At 42.5% G+C, this 24,466-nt stretch overlaps 1 protein-coding gene across 4 annotated transcripts in view; it reads right to left on the bottom strand.

Annotated features, from left to right (window-relative positions):
- NTPCR (nucleoside-triphosphatase, cancer-related) overlaps positions 1-24,466 on the bottom strand; it is a 163,150-nt gene that overhangs the window by 12,022 nt on the left and 126,662 nt on the right. For all 4 annotated transcript variants that reach the window (XM_029245312.1, XM_029245313.1, XM_029245311.1 and 1 more), the window contains 2 exons: positions 19,088-19,250; positions 18,499-18,595 (listed from right to left, as the gene is read on the bottom strand). In XM_029245312.1, coding sequence (XP_029101145.1) covers positions 18,499-18,595; positions 19,088-19,250 — 260 coding nt within the window. The remainder of the gene's footprint in view (positions 1-18,498; positions 18,596-19,087; positions 19,251-24,466) is intronic.

Raw genomic sequence — 24,466 nt, 5'->3', positions numbered from 1 at the left:
GGGGTAATTTGTTACACAGCAACAGGGAACTAATACACATGTCCTCTCTAGAAAGCCTTCCCAGAGAAAGCTGATAGGACTTCGAGTAGTTTTTCCACAGCAGGGACACAATAGAACATACAATAAGCACTTCAGTGAATGCTGAGTGACAAATACATTTCTATATCTTTATATAAATGATTATTTTGAAAACGGTATGTAAAGCTGATTTACAAAGTACTTTTCACTGTAAGTTCTCAGATTCCTTAAATACTAACATCAATACATTCTCAGAATGAATGGCTAAGTTAAGCTAGATTTTGCTCCAGTTCTAAATACCAAAGCTCTTACACAGTGTGGCCATGGGTGGCGTGCATATGGTGACCAGTGACAGATGGGGCTAAGGGCAGATCCTGGAGCCTCGTATGGTGCACAGAGGGGTGGGATGCTGTCCAAAGGCTGAGACTCAAAGTCAGGATCACACATGGTGCTTGAAAGGCTGCTCACTGTGTGGATTCAGGAAGACAGGGGGGACTTCTTTTGGAACAGACAGCATGGGATTGGAGGGAAGCCTTAGAGCAGTGGTTTTCAAACTTTTCTGTAAGTGGTACTCTTTTAATTCTCCTGCTTACTATCAAATACATATAACATATTTTTCCACTCCGTTTATTGGCAGAAAGACCAGGAAGGGGCCCACTGTCGTCGTGCGAGAGAGGTCTAAACAAGCACCCAGACTTCCGTGTTGCTCGTGCACTTCACGTTCACCTCTGAGTGTACCTGCGTGCGTTTGTATACACATAGCTACCCCGTCTCCCTGCTAGAAGCAGAGATGATGCTGTATTCATCTTTTTCCTTCCCATGGAGTTGAACAGCGCAAAGCTGGGCTGAGGCAGTTGATGTGGCCCTGCACTGGCAGGGCAGCTAAGCGAGGGAGAGTGAGGGGTCAGTTGCTATTTCAACATTTTCTTCAAAAAATGAATGCCAGGGCTTCCCTGGTGGCGCAGTGGTTAAGAATCCGCCTGCCACTGCAGGGGACACGGGTTTGATCCCTGGTCCGGGAAGATCCCACATGCCGCGGAGCAACTAAGCCCGTGCACCACAACTACCGAGCCTGCGCTGTAGAGCCCACGAGCCACCACTACGGAGACTGTGCGCCACAACTACTGAGCCTGCTTGCCTAGAGCCCGTGCTCCACAACAAGAGAAGCCACTGCGATGAGAAGCCCGTGCACTGCAACTAAGAGCAGCCTCCGCTCGCTGCAACTAGAGAAAGCCCACGCGCAGCAACGAAGACCCAACGCAGTCAAACTGAGGAGAAAGAAAACAGCTATCGGCCACCCGTGTGTCAGCATAAAAACAGACACTCCCACAACAGCGAGCCATCCCAAACGACCTGCCTCTGAGTAAGGAGTGTCTGGGGCATTTTGCTTCCCCCAGAGACTATGAATACCTGTGGACGCTGTCTTTCCGGAGGCTACAATCTAAACAGCAAACAGAACTCCACTCCAGCATATCAGAACGACAGTTTTGAAAGCGGTTAGTTCCAAGAGAAACAACATCAAAGCATGCGTGAGCACCCATGGCTCTGTGTTTAGTGGGTGCACGTACGCGGGCGGTCAGATACACGTGAGCAGGTCCACGATAAAGCACACGGCTCCACAGCCACCCTGCCTGCCTTTCTCTACGACGTGCACCAATGAGAGCTTACCTACATCATTTAAACTTCCAGACACACACGTAGACATTATTTTCTACTAAATGGAAATGCTCATTTTAAAACCTTAGCTTATATAAAATTCCCATTCTGTCCAGAATTAGGGACTTTCTTTATCCAGAAACTATAGGAATCTCAAAAAGGCTGGGATTCTTAATGAAAAATTGAGTTATTCACGCTCAGTTGAGACAGATATCAGAGGCTAAGCCACTCAGACACCTGTAAACAGTCAGCCTGTTTTTCTGAATAACACATGTACATATATGAATGAGCTTAATAAAAGAACTACAATTATGTTCAGAATTGTTTCCTTTCTATATGGAAAGAAATTGTTTCAATTTTAAAAGGAAACAGAAAAAAAAACCAGTGACCATTCACCCTGTTTTCCATTATTCTAAATGCTCTTCTGAGTTGATGAAGACACAGGGGTACAGCACTAGGGCCCAGGTTTGAAAACCATCAGTAGCCTGGCTCCGGCTTCCCCGTTTCCGGCCGTGGGTTCCAGCCGTGGGTACGGAGTAAGGAGCCCGTGCAGGACTCTGGGCCACGTGGTTAAAAGCACTGAGCACACCCTATGGGAGCAGCCGTTCTACGGGCATCCGCTCCCCGCAGGAGACAACTCAGGCGGCATCACTGCGGTCCTCTGTGCCAATCCCCACGCTCTGCTCCTGTGCTTGCATTTCAGCTTGTTATACATTTTCACTGTCACAAAGAGTGGGAAAACCTTCTCTGTGCAAAGCACATTTCAGTCCCTATGTTGGTTCTGAGGGAGAAGATATCTTCTTGGGATAGAGTCCTAAAGTTGATCAGCCAGGAGTGAGAGAAGTTATGAATAATTTTATAGCTTTGGTTACACTCAGCTAGCTTGCTTTCCAGAAAGAGTAAATCAACTTAGAGCGACAGTGAAATACCTCTGTATCAGCTTTGCTGGAGAGCTGAAAAACAGTGTGATTCTTTCGGTCCTTTGTTTAATCCTTACGTGTACTTTTAAGGATACAAAGAAAATGTAAACATAAGTAATTTCCTTCAACCAAAATACTGAACGAAGAAAAAGCTAATTAAAGTTGCCTTTGCCTTATTCTGAATTATTTAAATAATACATATTTCCAGTGGTATTAAGGTTGCCATTTGTTTTTTTTTTAAACATCAGACACAGACTGGCTTCTGAGCTCGCCTGTCTGGGACAGCAAGTCTCAGAAGTGATGGGAGGGAACCAGGTGGCCATTGGCCAGAAGGTAGGCAACAGAACTGGAGCCCCGCCCCCTGAATAGCCACAAGTTCTGGGGAAGCTGGAAAGGCAAATGGTGCAAACAGCGGCCAAGGCCGAGCAAGTTCCTCGACCCTCTTAAGTTATTAGCTGTAAGGCAAGGGCTCCAGTTAGACTTTTACGTGTGTTTATTCCAAGCTTTAAAGTTTTAGGATCCCTCGGCAGTCTGGTGGCATGTCGACTGCGTGTCCCCGGGGAGTAAAATGCCAGGCTGGCGGCCAGGACGAGACGTTGAGACGGCCCTGTGCGCCCCGCAGCACTGAGCACACGTGGGGCAGAGCTGCTCCCACCCACATGCCGGAGGCTGGTGCTGAGGCTCTTCCTGGATGTCCCCACGGGCCTCCCCCGGCTCCACACCAGCACCTGACCACAGAGCGCCTTGGCATCTTTCAAGCTACGAGAAGGACCCTGGGGCTGAAACAGCATCTGCTGGCTGACTGTCAGCCCAGGGGGATTAAGAACCCAGTCCCCCTCGTGATCCCAGCGCCGTGGGACCAGACTAGATGTTTGGGCTCGCGGGTCCCACGATGGGCCCCGGTTCCCAGCGAACACAAATCAGACTGTTGATGTGACGTCCTCCCAAGGTACTGCGCCCATCACCTCCCTCAACTTCTCAAGAAAAGTAACCATAACTATCCCTATGCTCTGCACCTCCTGGCAGCCGGGACTAACACACTTTACAAGCATGATCGCCTTCAGTCCTAATAACTTCACGTAGCAGACATCGACATCTCTGCTCTACAACTAAGGAAGGGAAGCCAGGGGGTAAGTGACTCATCCAGTCCCCGAGCTCCCAAGGGACAGGGCTGGGGAGGCTGACCCAGTATCACCCAACTCCATGGCCTCTGCCACCCACCGTAGGCAATTCCATCTGCACAGTTTCCACATGAAATAAGGAAAGAACTGAGTCTCAGAAAGTCATCTCACCATGAAGAAAGCACTTTTCTCGCCAATGAGAAGGAAGAGTGCCTTAGTTTCCAGGGCCCTACAGAGGTATAGCCACAAAAACGCTAATTTTTTGGATTAATTATATTACTCAAAAAACCCTACCTATTTGGGGTCCCAGAGCAATAATATCACCAACCTCATTTTATCACGTACAGAGAATGGCCCTGCAGGTGAAGGGGCCTCTACCCTCTGCCAGGAGCTCACTTCTTTGCACACAGTAGAGAAGACAGGAGCGGGTATCCCAATGTGCACAGGCTTACCTCGGCGAGATGCGGAGTTCGCTTCCAGGCACCCGGAATAAAGCCAGTATCACACTAAGGTGAGTCGCATGAATATTTTAGTTTCTTGGTGCATCTAAAAAGTGTGCAATCGCATTATGTCTAAAAGAACGATGTACGTACCTTAATAAAAAATACTTTATTACTAAAAACTGCTAACCATCATCTGAGCTTTTAGCAAGGAGTAATCTTTTTGCCGGTGGACGGTCTTGCCTCAGTGTTGATGGCTGCTGACTGATCCGGACGGTGGTTGCTGAAGGGTGGGGTGGCCATGACAATGTCTTAAAATACGACAACAATGAAGTCTGTCGCATTGATTGGCTCCTACTTTCATGAATGATTTCTCGGCAGCAGGCAATGCTGTTTGACAGCATAGACCTTCTTTCAAAATTGGAGTCAATCCTCTCAAACCCTGCTACTGCTTTATCAACTAAGTTTATAGAATACCCTAAATCTTTGTTGTCATGTCAACAATCTTCACGGCATCTTCTAGGAGTAGATTCCATCTCAAGAAACCTCTTTTTTTGCTCGTCCATAAGAAGCAACTCCTCATCCATTAAAGTTGTATCCTGAGATGGCAGCAGTTCAGTCCCATCTTCAGGCTCCACTTCTAGTTCTCTTGCTGTTTCCACATCTGTGGTTACTTCCTCCACTGAGGTCTTTTCTTTTCAATATTATGGCTTTTATTAAAACGCTGCACAGAATATCCTTATACACACATTTGACTCTCTCATTAGGATAAACCTCCAAAAGTGGAATCACTGGATCACCCACTGAAGTCTTGAACCCCTCAAAGTCACCCATGAGGACTGGAAGCAACTTCTTTCAAATTCCTGTTAACGTCGATATTTTGACCTCTTCCCATGAATCATGAACATTCTTAATGGCATCTAGAATGGTGAATCCTTTCCAGAAGGTTTTCAGTTGACTTTGCCCAGATCCATCAGAAGAATCACTATCTCTGGCAGCTATAGCCTTACAAAATATATTCCTTAAATAATAAGACCTAAAAGTTGAAGTTACTCCTTGATCCATGGGCTGTAGAATGGATGTTTTCTGAGCAGGCATGAAGAAAACATGAATCTCTGGCTTCTCCATCAGAGCTCTTGGGTGACCAGGTGCATTGTCAATTTTGAAAGGAATCTTTTTTTCTGAGCAGTAGGTCTCAGCAGTGGGCTTCATATATTCAGTAAACTATGTTGTCAACAGATGTGCTGTCACCCAGGCTTTGTTATTCCATGTACAGAGCCCAGGAAGAGTAGATTTAGCATAATTCTTAAGGGCTCTAGGATTTCCAGAATGGTAAATAAACACTGGCTTCAACTTCAAGTCACCAGCTGCACTGGCCCCTACCAAGAGAGTCAGCCTGTCCTTTGAAGCTTTGAAGCCAGGCATTGACTTCTCCTCTCCAGCTATGAAGGTCCTACATGGCATCTTCTTCCAACAGAAGGCTGTTTCTTCTACACTGAAAATCTGTTGTTTGGTGTAGCCACCTTCATGAATATCTCAGCTAGACCTTCTGGAGAACTCGCTGCAGCTTGTGCATCAGACCCGGGGCTTTACCCTGTACCTTCATGTTATGGAGACGGCTTCTTTCCTCAAACCTCATGAACCAAACTCTGCTGGCTTCAAGCTCTTCTTCTGCGGTTTCCTCACCTCTCTCAACCCTCAAAGAACTGAAGAGAGTTAGGGCTTTGCTCTGGATTACGCTCTGGCTTAATGGAATGTTGTCGCTGTTTTGATCCTCTCTCCAAACACTAAAACTTTCTTCCTATCAGCAGTAAGGGTGCTTTGCTTTCTTATCATTTGTGTGTTCACTTTTAATTTCCTTCAAGAACTTTTCCTTTGCGCTCACAGCTTGGCTAACTGGCACAGGAGGCCTAGCTTTCTGCCTGTCTCGGCTTTCAACGTGCTTTCCTCGCTGAGCTTAATCATCTCCAGCTTTTGAAAAGTGAAAAGACGTGCAACTCTTCCTTTCACTTGAATGCTTGGAGGCCGCAAACCTTCAGTTTGTAAAAAAAGGCAGTATCTGTAAAGCACAAGACATCGAGGTATGCCTGTACTACCTTCTAAATCCTCCTTATCAGCTGACGGTGTTTACAATAACTGTTTTTTTTTTCATTTCAATTGCTTAGTAAAAATTTTAATCACTACTTAAGCTTTTGATAAAAGTTTGGTATTTTTGATGCCTGATAACCTTCTATTAGAAATTGTCTGAAGGAGATAAAGTTGATAATTTTTGCTACAGTGAAATGGTGATGACTTTTTTTTTCTAACTAATGAGGTAAATGGATACAAAGAGAGGAGTACAGCTTAGATCAGGGAAAAGTCAATCTTTATGGATTTGTCTTGTTCAGTTTTTGAATGTACAGTGATTTTATGTTTGTTTCATCTTGCTATAGAAAGTATTTCAAAACGGGGTAGCTAAATTTGCTTTCCAGTTGAAGTCTCAAGAGAAAGTTATTATCTTAAGATAACCTAATAAAGTTTATAAAGTATTAGAAAAGGGCTTCCCTGGTGGCGCAGTGGTTGAGGGTCCGCCTGCCGATGCAGGGGACACAGGTTCGTGCCCCGGTCCGGGAAGATCCCACATGCCGCAGAGCGGCTGGGCCCGTGAGCCACGGCTGCTGAGCCTGCGCGTCCGGAGCCTGTGCTCCGTGACGGGAGAGGCCACAGCGGTGAGAGGCCCGCGTACCGCAAATAAATAAATAAATAAATTAGAAAAATTAACTGGGAGAAATTGTGCTGAGGAGGATGTGCTTGGTCATAAACAGCTCCCTACTCACAGCTACTAGTTCAAAGGAAAAAAAGAATAAACGTACAGGGGAGAAACTGGTCAATTCCTTGATCGGGTAATCAAATTAACATCACCAACCATCACGTGCCTCCAGATGAGAGGCCAAGAAGGATGCCTCACCACACACTACAGAATTCCAGCTGAACCTAATCACAAGCAACCATCAGAAAGCCCCAAAAGAGGAACATCCTATTAAAATAGAGCTGTACTCTTCAAAAATGTCAGTGTCACAAAGGACAAAAAAATGACTGTGGAAATGTTCCACATTAAAGGAGGCTATCAAGATACGACAACTAAAGGTAATACCTGGCTCTAGACTGAAGGAAAAGAAATGTTACGAACAACACTGTTAAGTCAACTTCTAAAACCAGCGTATGAGGGGTAGGGTAGGTCAAAGGATTTTCTCAGTAAACTGACCAAGGTTGACAACTGTGCCAATTATGTAACAGCATATCCTTACGCTTCGGAAAAAATACTGCACGTTTAGGACTTAAGTACTGTGATGATTACAACATGCTCTCAAATGGTCCTCCCCCAATTTATATGTTTATACAAACATACAGACACACACACACACACAAGAAGAGAGAGGGAATAAATAGGGCAAATGTTAAAAATAGGTGACTCTGGATACCAAGTCCACAGGGGGTCTTGCACTATCCTTATCTTTACAAGGTTCTCTAAGAGTAAAATTATATCCAAATAAAGTTTTTAAAAGTTCAGACTCAATACAAAAAAAGAAAACACTCACATGCATACTTTCTCAGTATCAGATTCAAGAAAAGCACCAACTCCTGGCATGAGAGCTTCCTTCTGATGGCGCACAGGGCTTCAGACCGATGTGCACAGGACAAGGGCCAGGAGGAAGGACAGAGCGGGTGGTCAGAGGGAGAAAGAAAGGCCAGTCACACACATCCTTCTCCAGGCACACTTCCGGAGCACGTGACTTCCCCATGCTTCTTGGGATGGGGTGCAGGAAGAGTCACGGGAAGGAGAGGAAACCCAGGGCAGCAGCCGGCTTGGCATCTAACTCTACAGAACTGCACCACGGCCGGCAGTGGGAAGTGATGAGCAGCCCACCTGCCCGGTGGAACCCGGGAGATCACCGGAAGGGCAGCCACGACAAAGCCTGCACGGTGAACTGAGGAGCCAACCTTATACGATGCTTGCAGTTCTTCTTCCTATTTTGATTCACTGCAGGAATGCTTTTACTGAAAAATTTTAACTTTTCATGTCCGCACCAGATAGCTTCTAATTCCCCTTGCTGATCTTGTAATACGTATGTGTGATCATGAGGTACAGAAACAGAAAGTGGGGCGGAACCAAGAAACGAATGCCAGGCTTGCTAACAGTGAAGGAGATTCTAAAGCAGTGCTTGGGCTCTTGTCAGCCTTTCAAGAACAGCTCCTGACTCGAGTTTTCTAAATTCTTTCTAAAGCTCAGTGGCCTGAAATACTAAGTGGCCTTTCCAGGTCAAGGGATTAAAAAAAAGAACCTTTCCCTGGACAGTTGATCTCGCACCTTCAAATGAAGTTTCAAAGATTTGAAGCAGACTCTTCTTTCAGAATCAAAAGCAGATCCTGCTCTCAAAAAGAATATGCACTGAAAGCCATATTTTGAACAAAACAGAAAAATGCAACCAAGCGTGTGGATTTTCAGTGGGTATTCTGGTTCTAGCTCATTATCCCTTCCATGGATCTTTATAAAAAATGACACTGTTCAGCCTAAAAAATAAGGCTTTGAGTAGATGTCTCTTGTTCTTCACAACCTTATACTCTGCTGTTATCGTTTTGTGTGAGTAGGAGATATACCGGGAACCAACAAAATGTTAAATCCTATATTGCATCAAATTCTAATAAAGCATTCAAGGTGGCTATCAAAAAGACCATTATGCAAAAGGCCAGCGTTATCCTAACAGCCTTGATCATTAGAAAACTGAAAAAGCAATCTTAATTACAGCAGCATCAGAAAATACAAAAGATCTATGAATAACCTTACAAAAAATTTTTAAAAAGAAACGGAAAGAGAGAGAGATTCTGTTTTGGCTGTAGAGAATGAAGACTGTCTGGAAGATTAGGATGTTCTTTATATTATAATAACTACATTATTGTATAATTCCAGTCACTTCATACAAGACTTTTCGTAACAGATTACAGTTCATACCAGTACTGCTGCTTATAAGCTGTTTGTCATTGGGCAAATTACTTTCTATTCTATGCCTCAGTTTCCTCATCTGTAAAACAGGAAAACAGTGACAGTGTTGTCCTGAGGATTAAATGAGTTAGTGTCTGAAGCATAATTTGAACTCAGTAACTGTTTACCACCACCATTACTATTATCACCAACATTGCCACAATTTGGAAGAATAAGCAAACAAGAACGGATAAGACACTGTTTTGAAGAAGAGTAATACAAGTAATTACCAGAGTACTGATGCAAGCATCAAACAGATCAACGAAAGAGAACAGACAACCCTAAAACATTATACACACACAGGTATTTTTTTAATATAATAAATGCAGCATAATAAACTAATGAGAAATGAGTTATTAACAGACGGTTTTGGAAAACCAGCTAAGTATTTGGAAGAAAATCAATTGAGAGTCTCATTGAATATTACATTCCAGATAAATCCAGATGGATTAAAAAAATGTCAAAAAACAAAAAGCACACAGAAGAAGAAACATATAGGTAAAAAATTTTATATTAACTTGGAATAGGAACAGACTTTCTCAATATTAAAAAAGAAAAAAAAAGGAAATCACCGAAGTGACAAACTGGGAAAGAGAATCAATAAAAATAAAAATATTTACCTTATAAAAGATCCCTTTAAGCTAAAAGAAAAAAATGCGGAAATGAACAAACAACTTAGATTCTTAAAAATACCCAACAAAACAACCGAAAAACTTTTAACCTCATTAGTACTTTAAAAAGATAAAGCAAAGCAAAGCGACGTGTTTTAGTATCAAAAGTCAGTATAGTGCTCAGTGTTGGCAGAAGTGCAGCAAGAGAAACACACATGTACGTGGCAGGGGGTGCAAAGTGACACAACTGCACACACACACAGCAACACCCTGGAAATTCACACCCCTCCACCCAGCATTCCACCCGTAGGTCCCCCAGAGGGAGACAATCACGGCTGGATAAAGGATGATCCACAAAGAGGGCTTCCTGCAAAGTTACCTGCAACAGTGATAAATAAATTCAATGTCCAACACTGAGGGAGTAACAGTTAAATCAGAGATGGAAATCCATACCACCATATATTATGCAATCATTAAAGTATCACGGTTGTTTTTTTTTTTTTTTTTTTGCCACACCGCACCGCTTGTGGGATCTTAGTTCCCCGACCAGGGATTGAACCCATGCCTCCTGCAGTGGAATCACAGAGTCCTAACCACTGGACCGCCAGGGAATTCCCAAAGTATCACAGTTTTGAAGATTATCATGTTGTGAGACCACTCCCATGTCACTCAATCGTATTAAATGAAAAAGCCCAAACCTATAAAACTATATTTGGCATTCTCCCCAATTTTGGATGACTATAATAAAGAAACGAGGTATAGGAAAAGGGCAGAAACAAAATATGCTAAAAGTGGTTAACTCAGTGATAAGACTGAGTTATCCATATTTTCTTTTCTTATCTTATACTTTTTACACATTTTCTACCTTAAGTATGTAGAACTTTAATACTCAAGAAAACAGTAAATGTTGTCAAATGAGGGAAGATGTAGCCATGGAATGAAAAGAAAAATCAACAATAGTAAAGTCTACGAGGGCTTTCTAAAAGCCTTACTGCATCTAGAATGTTTACCATCTACTCTGTGTCGATTTCCCATGTACCCATGGTGGTGGGCTGGCCTCCACTCCTGCCTGGGGAAAAGCAGCAAGAGCCCCACAGCAGGCTGGCTTCTGCCTGGCCTCAGGCTGCTGCTTTTTGGCTCCCAGACACATTCTTACTCCCCAACCCACAGGCATGGCCCTGCTGGCCCAATCAAAGAATTTTCTTATGTTTTTCACAGTATCTAAAAAAAACAACTCAAAATATTTTTCAACGATAGTGAAATTTCTCACACATAGGAAGCACTTAATAGATATTCCTTAACTTATTGTCAGAGTTTGTGTTTTCATATACCCTGGGCACTAGAAGCTAACCCACTGTCTGTTTAAAGGCTCTCACCTGCGTGGAGGCATAACCCTCCCAAACCTTGGACTATACTACAAAGCTACAGTCATCAAAACAGCGTAGTGTTGGCACAAAAACAGAATACGGATCAATGGAATAGAATACAGCCCAGAAGTAAATCTACACACTTACCCAATTCCCTGGCAGTTGAGTGCTTAGGACTCCTCGCTTTCCCTGACAGGGGCCGGGGTTCAATCCCTGATCCGGGAACTAAGATCCCATAAGACACCACCAAAAAAACCCACAAAAACCCTACACACTTATGGTTAATTAATCTTCAACAAAGGAGGCAATATATCAATAAAATGGGAAAAAGTCTCTTCAGCAAGTGGTGCTGGGAAAGCTGGACAGCTGCATGTAAATCAACGAAGCTAGAACGCACCTTCACACCATGCACAAAAATAGACTCAAAATGGCTTAAAGACTTAAATATAAAACAAGACACCATAAAACTCCTAGAGGAGAACACAGGCAAAACATTCTATGACATAAATCATCCCAATGTTTTCTTAGGTCAGTCTCCCAAGGCAATAGAAATAAACACAAAAATAAACAAATGGGACCTAATCAAACTTACAAGCTTTTGCACAGCAAAAGAAACCATAAACAAAACAAAAAAACAACCTACAGAATGGGAGAAAATATTTGCAAACAATGTGACTGACAAGGGCTTAATTTCCAAAACATACAAACAGCTCATACAACTCAACAACAAAAAAACAAACAACCCAATCGAAAAATGGGCAGAAGACCTAAATAGACATTTCTCCAAAGACATACAGATGGCCAATAGGCACAGGAAAAGATGCTCAACATCACTAACTATTAGAGACATACAAATCAAAACTACAGTGAGGTACTACCTCATACTGGTCAGAATGGCCATCATTAAAAAAATCTGCAAATAATAAATGCCGGAAAGGGTGTGGAGAAAAGAGAATGCTGAAGCACTGTTGATGGGCATGTAAGTTGGTGCAGCCACTATGGAAAACAGTATGCAGGTTCCTCAAAAAACTAAAAATAGGGCTTCCCTGGTGGCACAGTGGTTGAGAATCCGCCTGCCAATGCAGGGGACACGGGTTCGAGCCCTGGTCTGGGAGGATCCCACATGCCGTGGAGCAACTGAGCCCGTGAGCCACAATTACTGAGCCTGTGCGTCTGGAGCCTGTGCTCCGCAACAAGAGAGGCGGTGATAGTGAGAGGCCCACGCACCGCGATGAAGAGTGGCCCCCACTTGCCACAACTAGAGAAAGCCCTCGCACAGAAACGAAGACCCAACACAGCCATAAATAAATAAATAAAGCAAACTGTCAACAAGTAAAAATAAATAAACACTATTATATTTAAGGGCAGTCTGTTCCTTTTAAAAAACAAACTAAAAATAGAGTTACTGTATGATCCAGCAATCCCACTCCTGGGCATATATCTAGACAAAACTATAATTCAAAAAGATACATGTGGGGCTTCCCTGGTGGCGCAGTGGTTGAGAGTCCTCCTGCCGATGCAGGGGACACAGGTTCGTGCCCCAGTCTGGGAAGATCCCACATGCCATGGAGCGGCTGGGCCCATGAGCCATGGCCGGTGAGCTTGCATGTCCGGAGCCTGTGCTCCACAATGGGAGAGGCCACAACAGTGAGAGGCCTGCATACCGCAAAAAAAAAAAAAAAAAAAAAAAAAAGATACATGCACCCCTATGTTCATAGCAGCACTATTTACAATAGCCAAGACATGGAAACAACCTGAATGTCCACTGACAGATGAATGGATAAAGAAGATGTGGTACATATACACAATGGAATATTACTCAGCCATAAAAAAAGAATGAAATAATGCCACTTGCCGCAACATGGATGGACCTAGCAATTATCACACTAAGTGAAGTGAGTCAGAAAGACAGATACCATATGATATCACTTATATGTGGAATCTAAAATATGGCACAAATGAACTTAGCTACACAACAGAAACAGACTCACAGACATAGAGAACAGACTTGTGGTTGCCAAGGGGGAAGGGGGAGGGGGGGGAGGGAAGAATTGGGAGTTTGGGGTTAACAGATGTAAACTATTACATAAAGGATGGATAAACAACAAGGTCCTACTATACAAAACAGGGAACTATATTCAATAACCTGGGATAAAACATAACGGAAAACAATGTAAAAAAGAATGTATATATGTGTATAATGGTGTCACTTTGCTGTACAGCAGAAATTAATGCAACATTGTAACTCAACTATATTTCAATAAAAAATTTAAAAAAACAACAAAAAAATAAAGGCTGTCACCGGCCTAAATGTGGTTTCTAAAACTTTCAGCTTACTTTAGTTGGTCATTCCAATTGCCAATAATAAAACCTGTCTCTCTATAATATCCTATTGTTGTTGCCTAGTTACTTAAACTTTGTTTCTTTTCTTTCTTTCTTTTTTAAGTATAAAGGCAAAACACTAATTCCTTTTCCTTTCTTTGTCCCCAGTAAAATACATGAGATGGGAGAAAAAATTCTGCTTCAGAAAAGAAACCCATGGATAGGAACCTGCAGCCTGGGAAATTTTCCTACCTAGAATGTTGAAAGTCTGGGTTTGGTAATCAAAGTATAAAATATTGGAAGAGTCTGCTTTTCTTTCTTTTTTAACTAAAAAAAAAAAGAGATTCTAGTTCTTATTCCGGTCAGTACACGATTTCTTATATAATCCTGCAGGTAGACGTCAAGGCCGTATGTGCACACTGCTCTCCTAGGATTGTCTGCTCTAAGCAAGGTAAGTAAAAATCAATTCTTTATATGGATCCAGTACCCAAAGCCAGAGTCATCATCTGGAATTTCATTTGAAGTATTTCACTTGCTTCTTGAACATTTAAGTAGAGAGGTAGGTAATTGATGGGAAAAGAACTAGAGAGAAAAATATCATGTTTCCGCGCAATACAACAGGCACAAGAGTCCCCAGTGCAGGGAACGAAAGTTCCTAGAGGAAGAAATCAGGAAGAAAGGTAAGGGGAGCAGGCGAGGGGGGTGAAGCCAAGGAGCAGGTGGGCTTGGAGGGGCAGCAGCCGCTACCAACACAGTGCAACATCCCGCCGGCCCCGGGAGTCAGAAGCTGCCCTCAGCAGGCCAACCTGACCTTTCCAGCAGCCAAAGCTTTGGCACCTGCCAAAGCCCTCACCGCCCCTTTTAGCTGAGCCCTGAATGAGCAGAGAGGCCAAGATATGAGGAGCCTGCCAACCACAGAAACAGCAGTGCCAAGGGCGGAAGGCTGGGGGCCGGGCACGAGGGGAACAGGCTGAGCCGGCAGGCAGGAGATGGGGAGGACGGAGGGCAGGAGGCCCGGACAGAGCTGGCCTTCCGGGCCCCGGGGAGGACCTTGGACTCGACTGCTGGTATGACGGAGACCGCCGCAAAGTTGATAAAGAATTGCCTCTTGAGACAGGTCCATACTCTTCAATTTTCACGACAGTATTATAAATCAATGGTGTGAGTCTATAATAGATGATATAAAACCCATGTTCCTTAATATGCGCCACAAAACCCTGCATCATGTGACTCTACCCGGCTCACCCACCGTACCTCCCCTACCTGCTCCTGCCCAGGGCCCCCGGCCTCGGTGTCTCTGCTTCTATCATCCGTGACGTTCTCCCAGACACCCCCATACAACACCCCAGGATTCCCTCCCGGAAGGGATGGTGCCCTCTGATCTTTTCATTTCATCCAAATGTCACCTCCTCAGAGCTCTTTCCTGGTCACCAGATCTAAAGTCAGTTCCTCCTTCTCTCACAGCACCCTGCTTTTCTTCTTGGCAGCATTTATGACAATTATACATTTATTTGTTTAATGTCTACATTTCCCACTAGAGTGAGAGTTTTGGGAGAGTAGAAAACATGTTTTATTCCTGACTGTATATCTGGGATTTGATAAGTATTTGATGAATGAATGCAAAAAACAACATAGTCAACAAAACCAAAAGTTGGTTCTTTGAAAAGAGCAACTAAATTGACAAACCTTTAACTATTACTGAAGTCCATAAAGAGAGGACTTAAATAATTAAAATGCATGAAAGAAGGGAAAATACCACAGACCTTACAAAATAAAAAGGATTACAGAGGAATATATAAACAACCGTATGCCAAAGAATTTGATAACTTACTATCTAATGACACGGTCCAATAAATTACTAAAAGACACAAATTACCACAACTGGTTCAACGTGAAATAAAAAAATCAGCAGACCTATAACAAGTAAAGAAATTGAATTCATAATTTAAAAGCTTCCTATGAAGAAAAACCCAGGCCCACATGGTTTCACTGGTGAATTCTATCAAACATTCCAAGAAAAATTAATACCAGTCTTTTACAAACTCTTCCAAAAATTAGAAGAGGAAGGAATACTGCCTAGCTCATTCTACAAGACCACAATTACCCTGATATCAAAATTAGACAAAGATACTACAAGAAAAGAGAGCTACGGTCCACATCCCTTATGAATGTAGATGCAGAAATCCTCAACAAAATACTAGCAAATAGAATCCGGCAACATATAAAAGAAATATACATATGCCATGACCAAGAGGGATTTATTTCAAGAAAACAAAGTAGGCTTAACATCCAAATACGAATGTAATATACTATATTAATATAATATAGGATAAAAATCACATAATCACCACTATAAATGCAGAAAAAGGATCTGACAAAACCCAACACTTCTTCACTTTAAAAAACAAATGTTAAACCACAAGCTAGAAACAGAAAGGTACCTCCTCAACCTGGTGTTAGCCATCCACAAACAACCTACCCCTAACATCATACTTGACGGCGGGGGAATGAGAGCTTTCTTCCTGAGATCAGGAACGAGACCAGGAGGTCCACTTGCGACGCTTCTATTCATCACTGACCTGAGCTTCTGGCTGAGGCAGTTAAGAAAAAAAAACAAAATGAAAGGCATCCAAAGTGAACAGGAAAAAGTAAAATTATCCCCGTTTGCAGGTGATATCATTTTGTAACTAGAAAATTCTAAGGAATTCATTAAAGGACTATTAGTTTGACAAGGTTGCAGGATACAAGGTCTATACACAAAAATCAACAGTATTTCTGTACATTAGTAATGAACATTCCAAAAATAAAATTAGGAAAATAATTCCATTTACAATAGCATCAAAAAGTATAAAATAATAAGGTATACATTTTTTAAAAAGAAGCATAAGACTTATATGCTGGAAACTACAAAACAACATGGCTGAATGAAATTAAAGACACTCTAAGTAAATAAAAAGACATGTCATTCATGTTCATGGATCTAAAGATTTAATATTGTTAAGATAGCAATACTCCCCAAATTGATTTATAGATTCAATACAATCTCTATCAAAATTCTAGCTTCAGTAATCAAACAGTGTGCTTCTGATATAAGAATAGGTGGAACTGACATGAGGATAAACAGAATAGAATTGAAAATCTAAAATCAATCCTTATACTCATGGTCAATTGATTTCTAAAAGAGTGCCAAGACAATTAAATGGAAAAAGAATAGTCTTGTCAACAAATGGTTCTGAAACAACTGGATATTTATATGCAAAAGAATGACTTTCGATCCACACCTTACAACATATACAAAAATCAATTCAGAACAGACCACAGGCCTAAATGCATTAGTAAAACTATAAAACTCTTGGAAGAACACATGGGAGTTAATCTTCCTGAAACTGTGTTAGTAAAGCCTTCTTTGGTAAAGCACCAAAAGCACAAACAACATAAGAAAAATAGATACACTGGACTTTTCAAAAATAAGAACATTTGTGGCTTTTCCTGGTGGTCCAGTGGTTAAGACTCTGTACTTCTACTGCAGGGGGCACGGGTTCAATCCTGGTTGGGGAAGTTTTGCATGCTGCGCCATGCAGCCAAAAAAATAAAAAATAAATAAATAAATAAAAACATTTGTGTCATCACATCAAGAAAGTAAAGACAACTACAGAGTTGATGAATACGGTCGTCCCTGGGTATCCGCAGGGCACTGGTTCCAGGGTCCCCCCCCCCACACCAAATCCACGGATGCTCAAGTCCCTCAGATAAAATGGCACAATGGTCCTCCGTATCCATGGAACCCATGGATACGGAGAGCCAACTGTATACCTGCGTATCATATCCAGATGGCCAATAAGTACATGACAAGATGCTGAACATCAGTAGGTCAATAGGGAAATGCAAATGAAAACACAGTGTGACAACGCTTCACACCTACTAGAAGGGGTACAGTTACAAAGACAGTAACAATTAGCAAGGATGTGGAGAAATTGAAACCATCATCCATTGCTGGCAGGAATGTAAAACAGCACAGCTAGTTTGGAAAACACTCTAGTAATTTCCCAAAAAGTTATATATAGAACTACCTCATGACCCAGCATTTCCACTCGTAGGTATATACTCAAGAGACCTAAAAACAGATGTCTACCCAAAAACTTGGACACAATTGTTCAGGGCAGCATTATTCATAATAGCCCAAAAGTAGAAACGTATCCAAATGTTCACCAGCTGAAGAATAGATAAATAAAATATGGTATATCCATATAATGGAATATTACACAGCCGTAAAAAGGAACGAAGCACTGATACGCACTGTGATGTGGATAAACCCTGTAAATATTATGCCAAGTGAAATAAGCTAGTCACAAAAAGACCACATATTGTATCATTCCCTTTCTAGGAAATCTCCAGAATACTCAAATCTACAGACAAAGAAGCAGGGTAGTGCTTGCCAGGGGCTGGGGATACACAGGAATGGAAACTGCTTCATGGGTATGGGGTCTCTTTTCGGGATGACAAAAATGTTCTAAAATTAGGCTGTGTTAATTGATTGCACTATCCCATGAATACCTGAGAAAAAAATGAACTGTATATTATAAATGGGTGAACTGTACGGTATGTGAATTACATCTCAATAAAGCTGTTTAAAAAAATACAGGTAATACAGTGATATAATGTGTTACGTGCTTACCATTATGTTCATATGACATTTTACCTTCCTAAATGTTTATGTGCTGTGCTGTGAAAACAGGGTTAAGATATACACAAGGGGAAAGCAGAGGAAAGACTTATCTTTGGGGACCATGGTAGCTAGGCATCAGAGCCCTCCCAATGTAAAATACTTACATATGCTGAATTTCTGTAACAAGGAGTTTACTTGTAGTTCAGAGTGACAGTAAATTATGTGGCATATCCTTACTAAGGCTTGAAGACTTTTAAGCTGTAAATGCAAAACTGGCCTCTCTATAAGAGCGAAAGCCAGCAATTCCCACAAGGCACGGAGAACAGACGGGCTCAAAAACCAGAAACACGCACTCACATTCCTCAGGACAGGAAGCACCAGCTGCTCGAAGGAAGTCAGATCCACCACATACTGCCCAACACAGCACTCACGCTTTCCAGGCGGAAGCTCTGACCTGAAAGAAAAGATAGTACATCCTTTATCGAAAGACCCCTCTACTGATTTCTGGGTTTTAGCTACTCCACTGAGCCTCTGGCCTTCTGCGTGTGCTAAACCATCCTTAAAAATCACCCAAACAGAAAGTGGCAGTGAGCAAAGCTGACCTGATTCCACATCCTTTCCTGAGAGCAGGGCTAACACCGGTGGGCACACCACCACCCATGGCCTGGCAGCTGCCTTCGGGGAGCTGGCCCGTCACCTATCTTAGAAGAGTGACATGAGAAACAGGGCTACGAAGTACCAAGTGAGAAGAGCTTACTACTCAGTGGAGTACGTTCTAAGTGGAATATGATATTTTCAACTTTGTTTTTTATGTGATGATTTCAACCTCTGTTTTCTTTTTCCAAGAAATCCGTAAAGGCTCAGGATTCTTCAAGATAGAAGAGATCACCTGGCTCAGCCCTGGGCCCAGGGAGAATAAAACACCATGGAAATGAAGCTGCAGTACCCAATCCTGGATAAAGGTCCGCGGGCGCCAGACAACGTGACAACATCGAACCCTATTCTTCTTCCTCCCTGTCTGACTTCTTCTGTATAAAACCCGTCGACAGGCACGCCAGAGGACTTTAAAACTTCACTGGCTTTCTGGATCAACGTTGTTTTTCCAACCCCTAAAAAAAAAAAAAAAAAAGCCCATTAGGAACCACTGCTTTGCTGGAGCACAGGAATCACCAGGAGGAGAGAAACAGGCTGCAAATGGATTTTATGAATGTTAATGTCACTTAATTTTGACTGCTCCAGGTGTTAAAACTCTTGAATTTCAAGTAGAAACAAGCATAATAAAAATATGAATGGTATCTTGAAGTTTATTTTTAAATTCTGAAACAGTATTGGTTTTGTCACATACACCATCCGAGAACCAGGTGAGTGGTTTGCTGATAAAAATCTCAAGTGCAATTTACATCCTAGGAGACAAGCTTCTACTTTCTCCTAGGTTTACTCTCCTTGGGGGAGTAAACTTTTTCCCCTAGAAAGTAAAGCTGGTCAAGCTTCGGTCAAAGGCTGCATGCTTTAAGTTAGGATTTTAAGACACTCTGGACCAACATTTAACAATGGGAACCTCACTTCAGTCCTCCATAAACTTACATTGTATGTGTCCCGAAAGCAGGACTCTTAAATACCACAAACACCACTAGAAATGGCAGTTTTTCAACTTTTTCCACAAGAGCAATCCCATCAGGGTGGCCACCCCTTGGAGTGTTACTAAGCATTCCTTCTGCTTGCCCACACCCCCTTCCCAGATTATAGGCTGTGCACTTGCACCTGCCCATCCTCCACACCCAGGACCCCTTCCTTTCCTTCCGGCCTGGCCCCTGGACTACTCTGATTAACTCTTGGGTGTTTACAAGTAACATAACGATACTAATCACTGACACCGTGGAGCCAGGCCCTGGTCTCGCATGCCTCGCAAGCATTTTGTTGGTTAAATTCTCACAACCACCCTCTGAAGCAGTTACCATCCTTGTCCCTATTTTAGAGATGAAGAAACTGAGGCACAGAGAGGTTAGGTAACTTGGCCACGGTTACACACCTAGGAAGGACCATACATTTTAACAGGGGCCTTCGTCTGCCACCATGACTTTGTTTATAGGAGACTTGCTCCCATACAGATTAAAGTCAATGGCATCATGATTACCAAAAAAGGGGGACAAAAAGGTCTGTAACAGAGCTATTCTGAAATACAACAGGGTTGCAAATCATATTATTTCTATGGCTGCCCAGAGCCATCAGGGATCCCCAACGGGCCTTTTAACCTTCCTTGAAATAAAATACGATCTGTCATTTAAAGCATCTCTCCTCCAAACTTCACACTAGCAAACAATGGCACGTGGCCTTCTGGAACACGAGCAGCAGCCCACGCTCCCGTGACTAGGAAAGAACTACGCAGGGTCGTCACCCCAGCTCTGTCCTTTGGTAACTGCCGCGTTAGGAGTCGCTGAAGAATCTGTTTAACGCAGGCAAGCGGCCTTGGGGGATGTGTAAGCTGGGACTTTCCCGAAGGGCCATTTCTACCACAGTACACGGCGATGCCACAGCTAGGAATTCATCCTCAGCAATGAGTCTGACAACGGTACAGAGATACAAGGAACCGGATGTTCACGTCAGCATTCTTCGTAATTGTGCAAAACACAGAAACAATTTAATGTTGACCTATAATGCTGACTGTTAAATTATGGTATCATATGTGTAATGACACAAACACACAGGAATCTCATGCAGCCATTATTAAAGAGAATACTCTTTACCTATGGAAACAGTTTACTGGTTAGCATGGAAAACAGACCACAGTGTATGAAAATAATATATGGAGAAGAAGCAGGTTAAGAAACGGCAGACAGGGCTTCCTTGGTGGCACAGTGGTTGAGAATCCGCCTGCCAATGCAGGGGACACGGGTTCGAGCCCTGGTCCGGGAAGATCCCACATGCCACGGAGCAACTAAGCCCGCGAGCCACAACTACTGAGCCCGTGTGCCACAACTACTGAAGCCCGCAAGCTCTAGGGCCTGTGCTCCGCAACAAGAGAAGCCACCGCAATGAGAAGCCCGTGCACCGCAACGAGGAGTAGCCCCCGTTCGCCGCAACTAGAGAAAGCCTGTGCAGCAACGAAGACTCAGTGCAGCCAGAAACAATAAAATAAATAAAATAAAATAATTTAAAAAAAATAAAAAAAGAAACAGCAGACACACATAGTAGTATTGTATTATATATGTATATATATATGTATATATATATATATATATATATATATATATTTTTTTTTTTTTTGCAGTAGGCAGGCCTCTCACTGTTGTGGCCTCTTCCGTTGCGGAGCACAGGCTCCGGATGCGCAGGCTCAGCGGCCACGGCTCACGGGCACAGCAGCTCTGCGGCATGTGGGATCTTCCCGGACCAGGGCACGAACCCATGTCCCCTGCATCGGCAGGCGGACTCTCAACCACTGCGCCACCAGGGAAGCCCCATTATATTTTTTAAAGGCCACAAATAACAAATGTTGGTGAGGATGTAGAGAAAAGGGAACCCTTGTCCACTACTGATGTGAATGTAAATTGGTATAGCCACTGTGGAAAACAGTATGGAGGTTCCTCAAAAAACTAAAAACAGAACTGCCATATTATCCAGCAATTCCACTCCTGGGTATATACCCAAAGAAAACAAAAACACTAATTTGAAAAGATAAATGTACCCCAATGTTCATAGCAGAATTATTTACAATAGCCGAGATATGGAAATTTCCATCAACAGATGAATGGATAAAGAAGATGTGGTACATATATACAATGGAATATTACTCAGTCATAAAAAAGAATGAAATTTTGCCATTTGCAGCAACATGGATGGACCCGAAGGGTATTACGCTTACTGAAATAAGTCAGAGAAAAACAAATACTGTATGTTATCACTTACATATGGAATCTAAAAAATAAAACAAACTAGTGAATATAACAAAAAAGAAAAATATAAAGAACAAACTAGTGGTTACCAGTGGGGAGAGGGAAGGTAGGAGGGGCAAGACAGGGAATAAACAGGTAAAAACTACTATGTATAAAATAAATAACCTGCAAGGATACACTGTACAGCACAGAGAATATAGCCAATATTTTATAATAACTATAAATGGAGTATAATCTTTAAAAACTGTGAATAACTATGTTGTACACCTGAAACTTATATAATACTGTAAATCAACTATACCTCAATTTAAAAAAAAAGTGAAGTATGCATATGTTTATTGAAGAAAATGTTGAGAACACAGAAAGGTTTACAGCATTTATTTCTGTATGTTGGAAACCCTTGTGATTTTCACTTCTTTAAAATTTTTGATTTCATTGTTTTTTTTTTTTTGGTCTTATAGTGAGTGGTTATTACTATTAATTTAAGAAAAAACAAAGCTATTTACATTATGCAAAATACAAAATGGAACAGCTGTAACAAAAGGGGACATTGTGGGTCCGATCTGTTAGGGAGAACATTATAAAGCAAGAGGAGGCATTGGGCTCAAGTCCCTGTCTTCCTCTTCGGCTCTAGAAATCTTCCGGTGAATTTTTCACCTCCGTTAATTAAGCTACTACCCTAGTGTTGTCTACACTGGCTAAGAAGTGGCCTGTGTGAGAAGGAGACCCCAAACTGAAAGGTCCACACCATGCACAGATAAGAACAGGTCAGAAAGCTCCAGAATTATTTTGGTTCTGGTTCTCCCATAAAGCTGACCCTGAAATAAAGACTCCAATACAGGCAGTTTAATTTGGGAAGCAACACCCCAAGACGACATGCTGGTAGGAAGATAATCACATTATCAAATAAGTTACCACTGTGGGTAGCTTAATCCCACTGGGAAATCCTAGGACACAGTTTTGGACCCAAGGCTCCGAGTTCTCCTGTCTGAGGGGTGAGGAAGTAAGGAGTTTACCTGCTCACTTCCATCTATCATGGGTCAAGGCTGCTCCTGGGGGAAGGCATTCCCTGGCCCTCAGGCCTGCCCTGTGCAGGCAGAGTGGGCTCCAGGGACCAGAGAAAGCCCTCCAGGATGGGTCAGAGGCTCTATAGTTGGAAGCTGGAAAAAATGCTAAGTGCCAAAGACACCTGGGTGAGGCCCTGACAGTGTAGACAACAAAAAGTGACCTCTTTGAGAAGATACCTTACCCGATGGTCTGAACATGTAGAGATTGATTGATTGATTTATATTTATTTATTTTTTATACAACTTTACTGGAGTACAATTGCTTCACAATGCTGTGTTAGTTTCTGTTGTACAACAAAGTGAACGAGCCTTATGCATACATATATCCCCATATCCCCTCCCTCTTGAGCCTCCCTCCCACCCTCCCTATCCCACCCCTCTAGGTGGTCACAAAGCACCAAGCTGATCTCCCTGTGCTATGTGGCTGCTTCCGACTAGCTATCAATTTTACATTTGTGAACACGTAGAGATTTAGACAGCCGGCAGAGTTTGGGATTAGGTTGGTGAGAGAAAGGAACTAAGTCAATGAAAAAACATTAGACAACAACTCCAAAGAGAAAAAAAAATTGTTCACAAAGGGAAAAGAAATGATAGATTACTCCAAGGCTCTTCTGTGATTAGCTTTTGCTAATAATACTGTAAACACTGACCACTGAGCTAATTAAAATTACAGGATAACTGCGTTACGAAGATTAAGAGGAAGAGAAGGTGAGTGGGTTTGAGGACAGGCTTAAGAGAGCTATACTGTAGGAATGAGTCTTCCAATTATGTGTATGTACATAAAACTTTTATAAAGAAGGAAACAAAAAGAAGAACCAGTATTGGCCAGGCGAGCCTCTGTCCCCACCCACCTCCAGGACACAGCCAGGTACGATCACCATAACAAGCCACCTCTGTTATGAAACACATAGATGTCTTGGGGCCAGCCTGCTGAGAAAACTGCATTCCAAGTTCCAAATAAAGGACTGACAAATCAACTTTCAGAAGATGGTCCTTTACCTCTGGGTATCAGAAATTTCTCACAACACCTTCCTCCTCAGCACTCCCCCACTGCCTGGTAAGAATAAAATCCCAGAATCTGCAATATTAAGTTAGCCTTTGCTCCTGAAGGCTAAAAACGACGATCATTAAGATAAAGTGAAAGAGAATTTCGGGCCCAGGGTAACAATGGTTGATATCTGAACCCACAGCTAACCTGAAAACTGCAAAGAAGCTGAAGAAATCACTTTCTGCTTAGGCCCATCTTTTTTTTTTTTTTTTTTTTTTTGCCCCCTTAATGTATCTGATGCTGCTACAACTTTTCTGCCTCTTCTTTCAATAATGAGTTATCCACGTGCGGCATCTTGGCTTAAAACGCATCTATGTCCT

The sequence above is a fragment of the Monodon monoceros genome, unplaced genomic scaffold (assembly GCF_005190385.1).
Source record: "Monodon monoceros isolate NGI ecotype Baffin Bay Population unplaced genomic scaffold, NGI_Narwhal_1 Super_Scaffold_4, whole genome shotgun sequence".
NCBI classification, from domain to species: Eukaryota; Metazoa; Chordata; class Mammalia; order Artiodactyla; family Monodontidae; genus Monodon; species Monodon monoceros.
The sequence above is the reverse complement of the archived record's forward strand: the minus strand, read 5'-3'. Positions and strand labels throughout refer to the sequence as shown.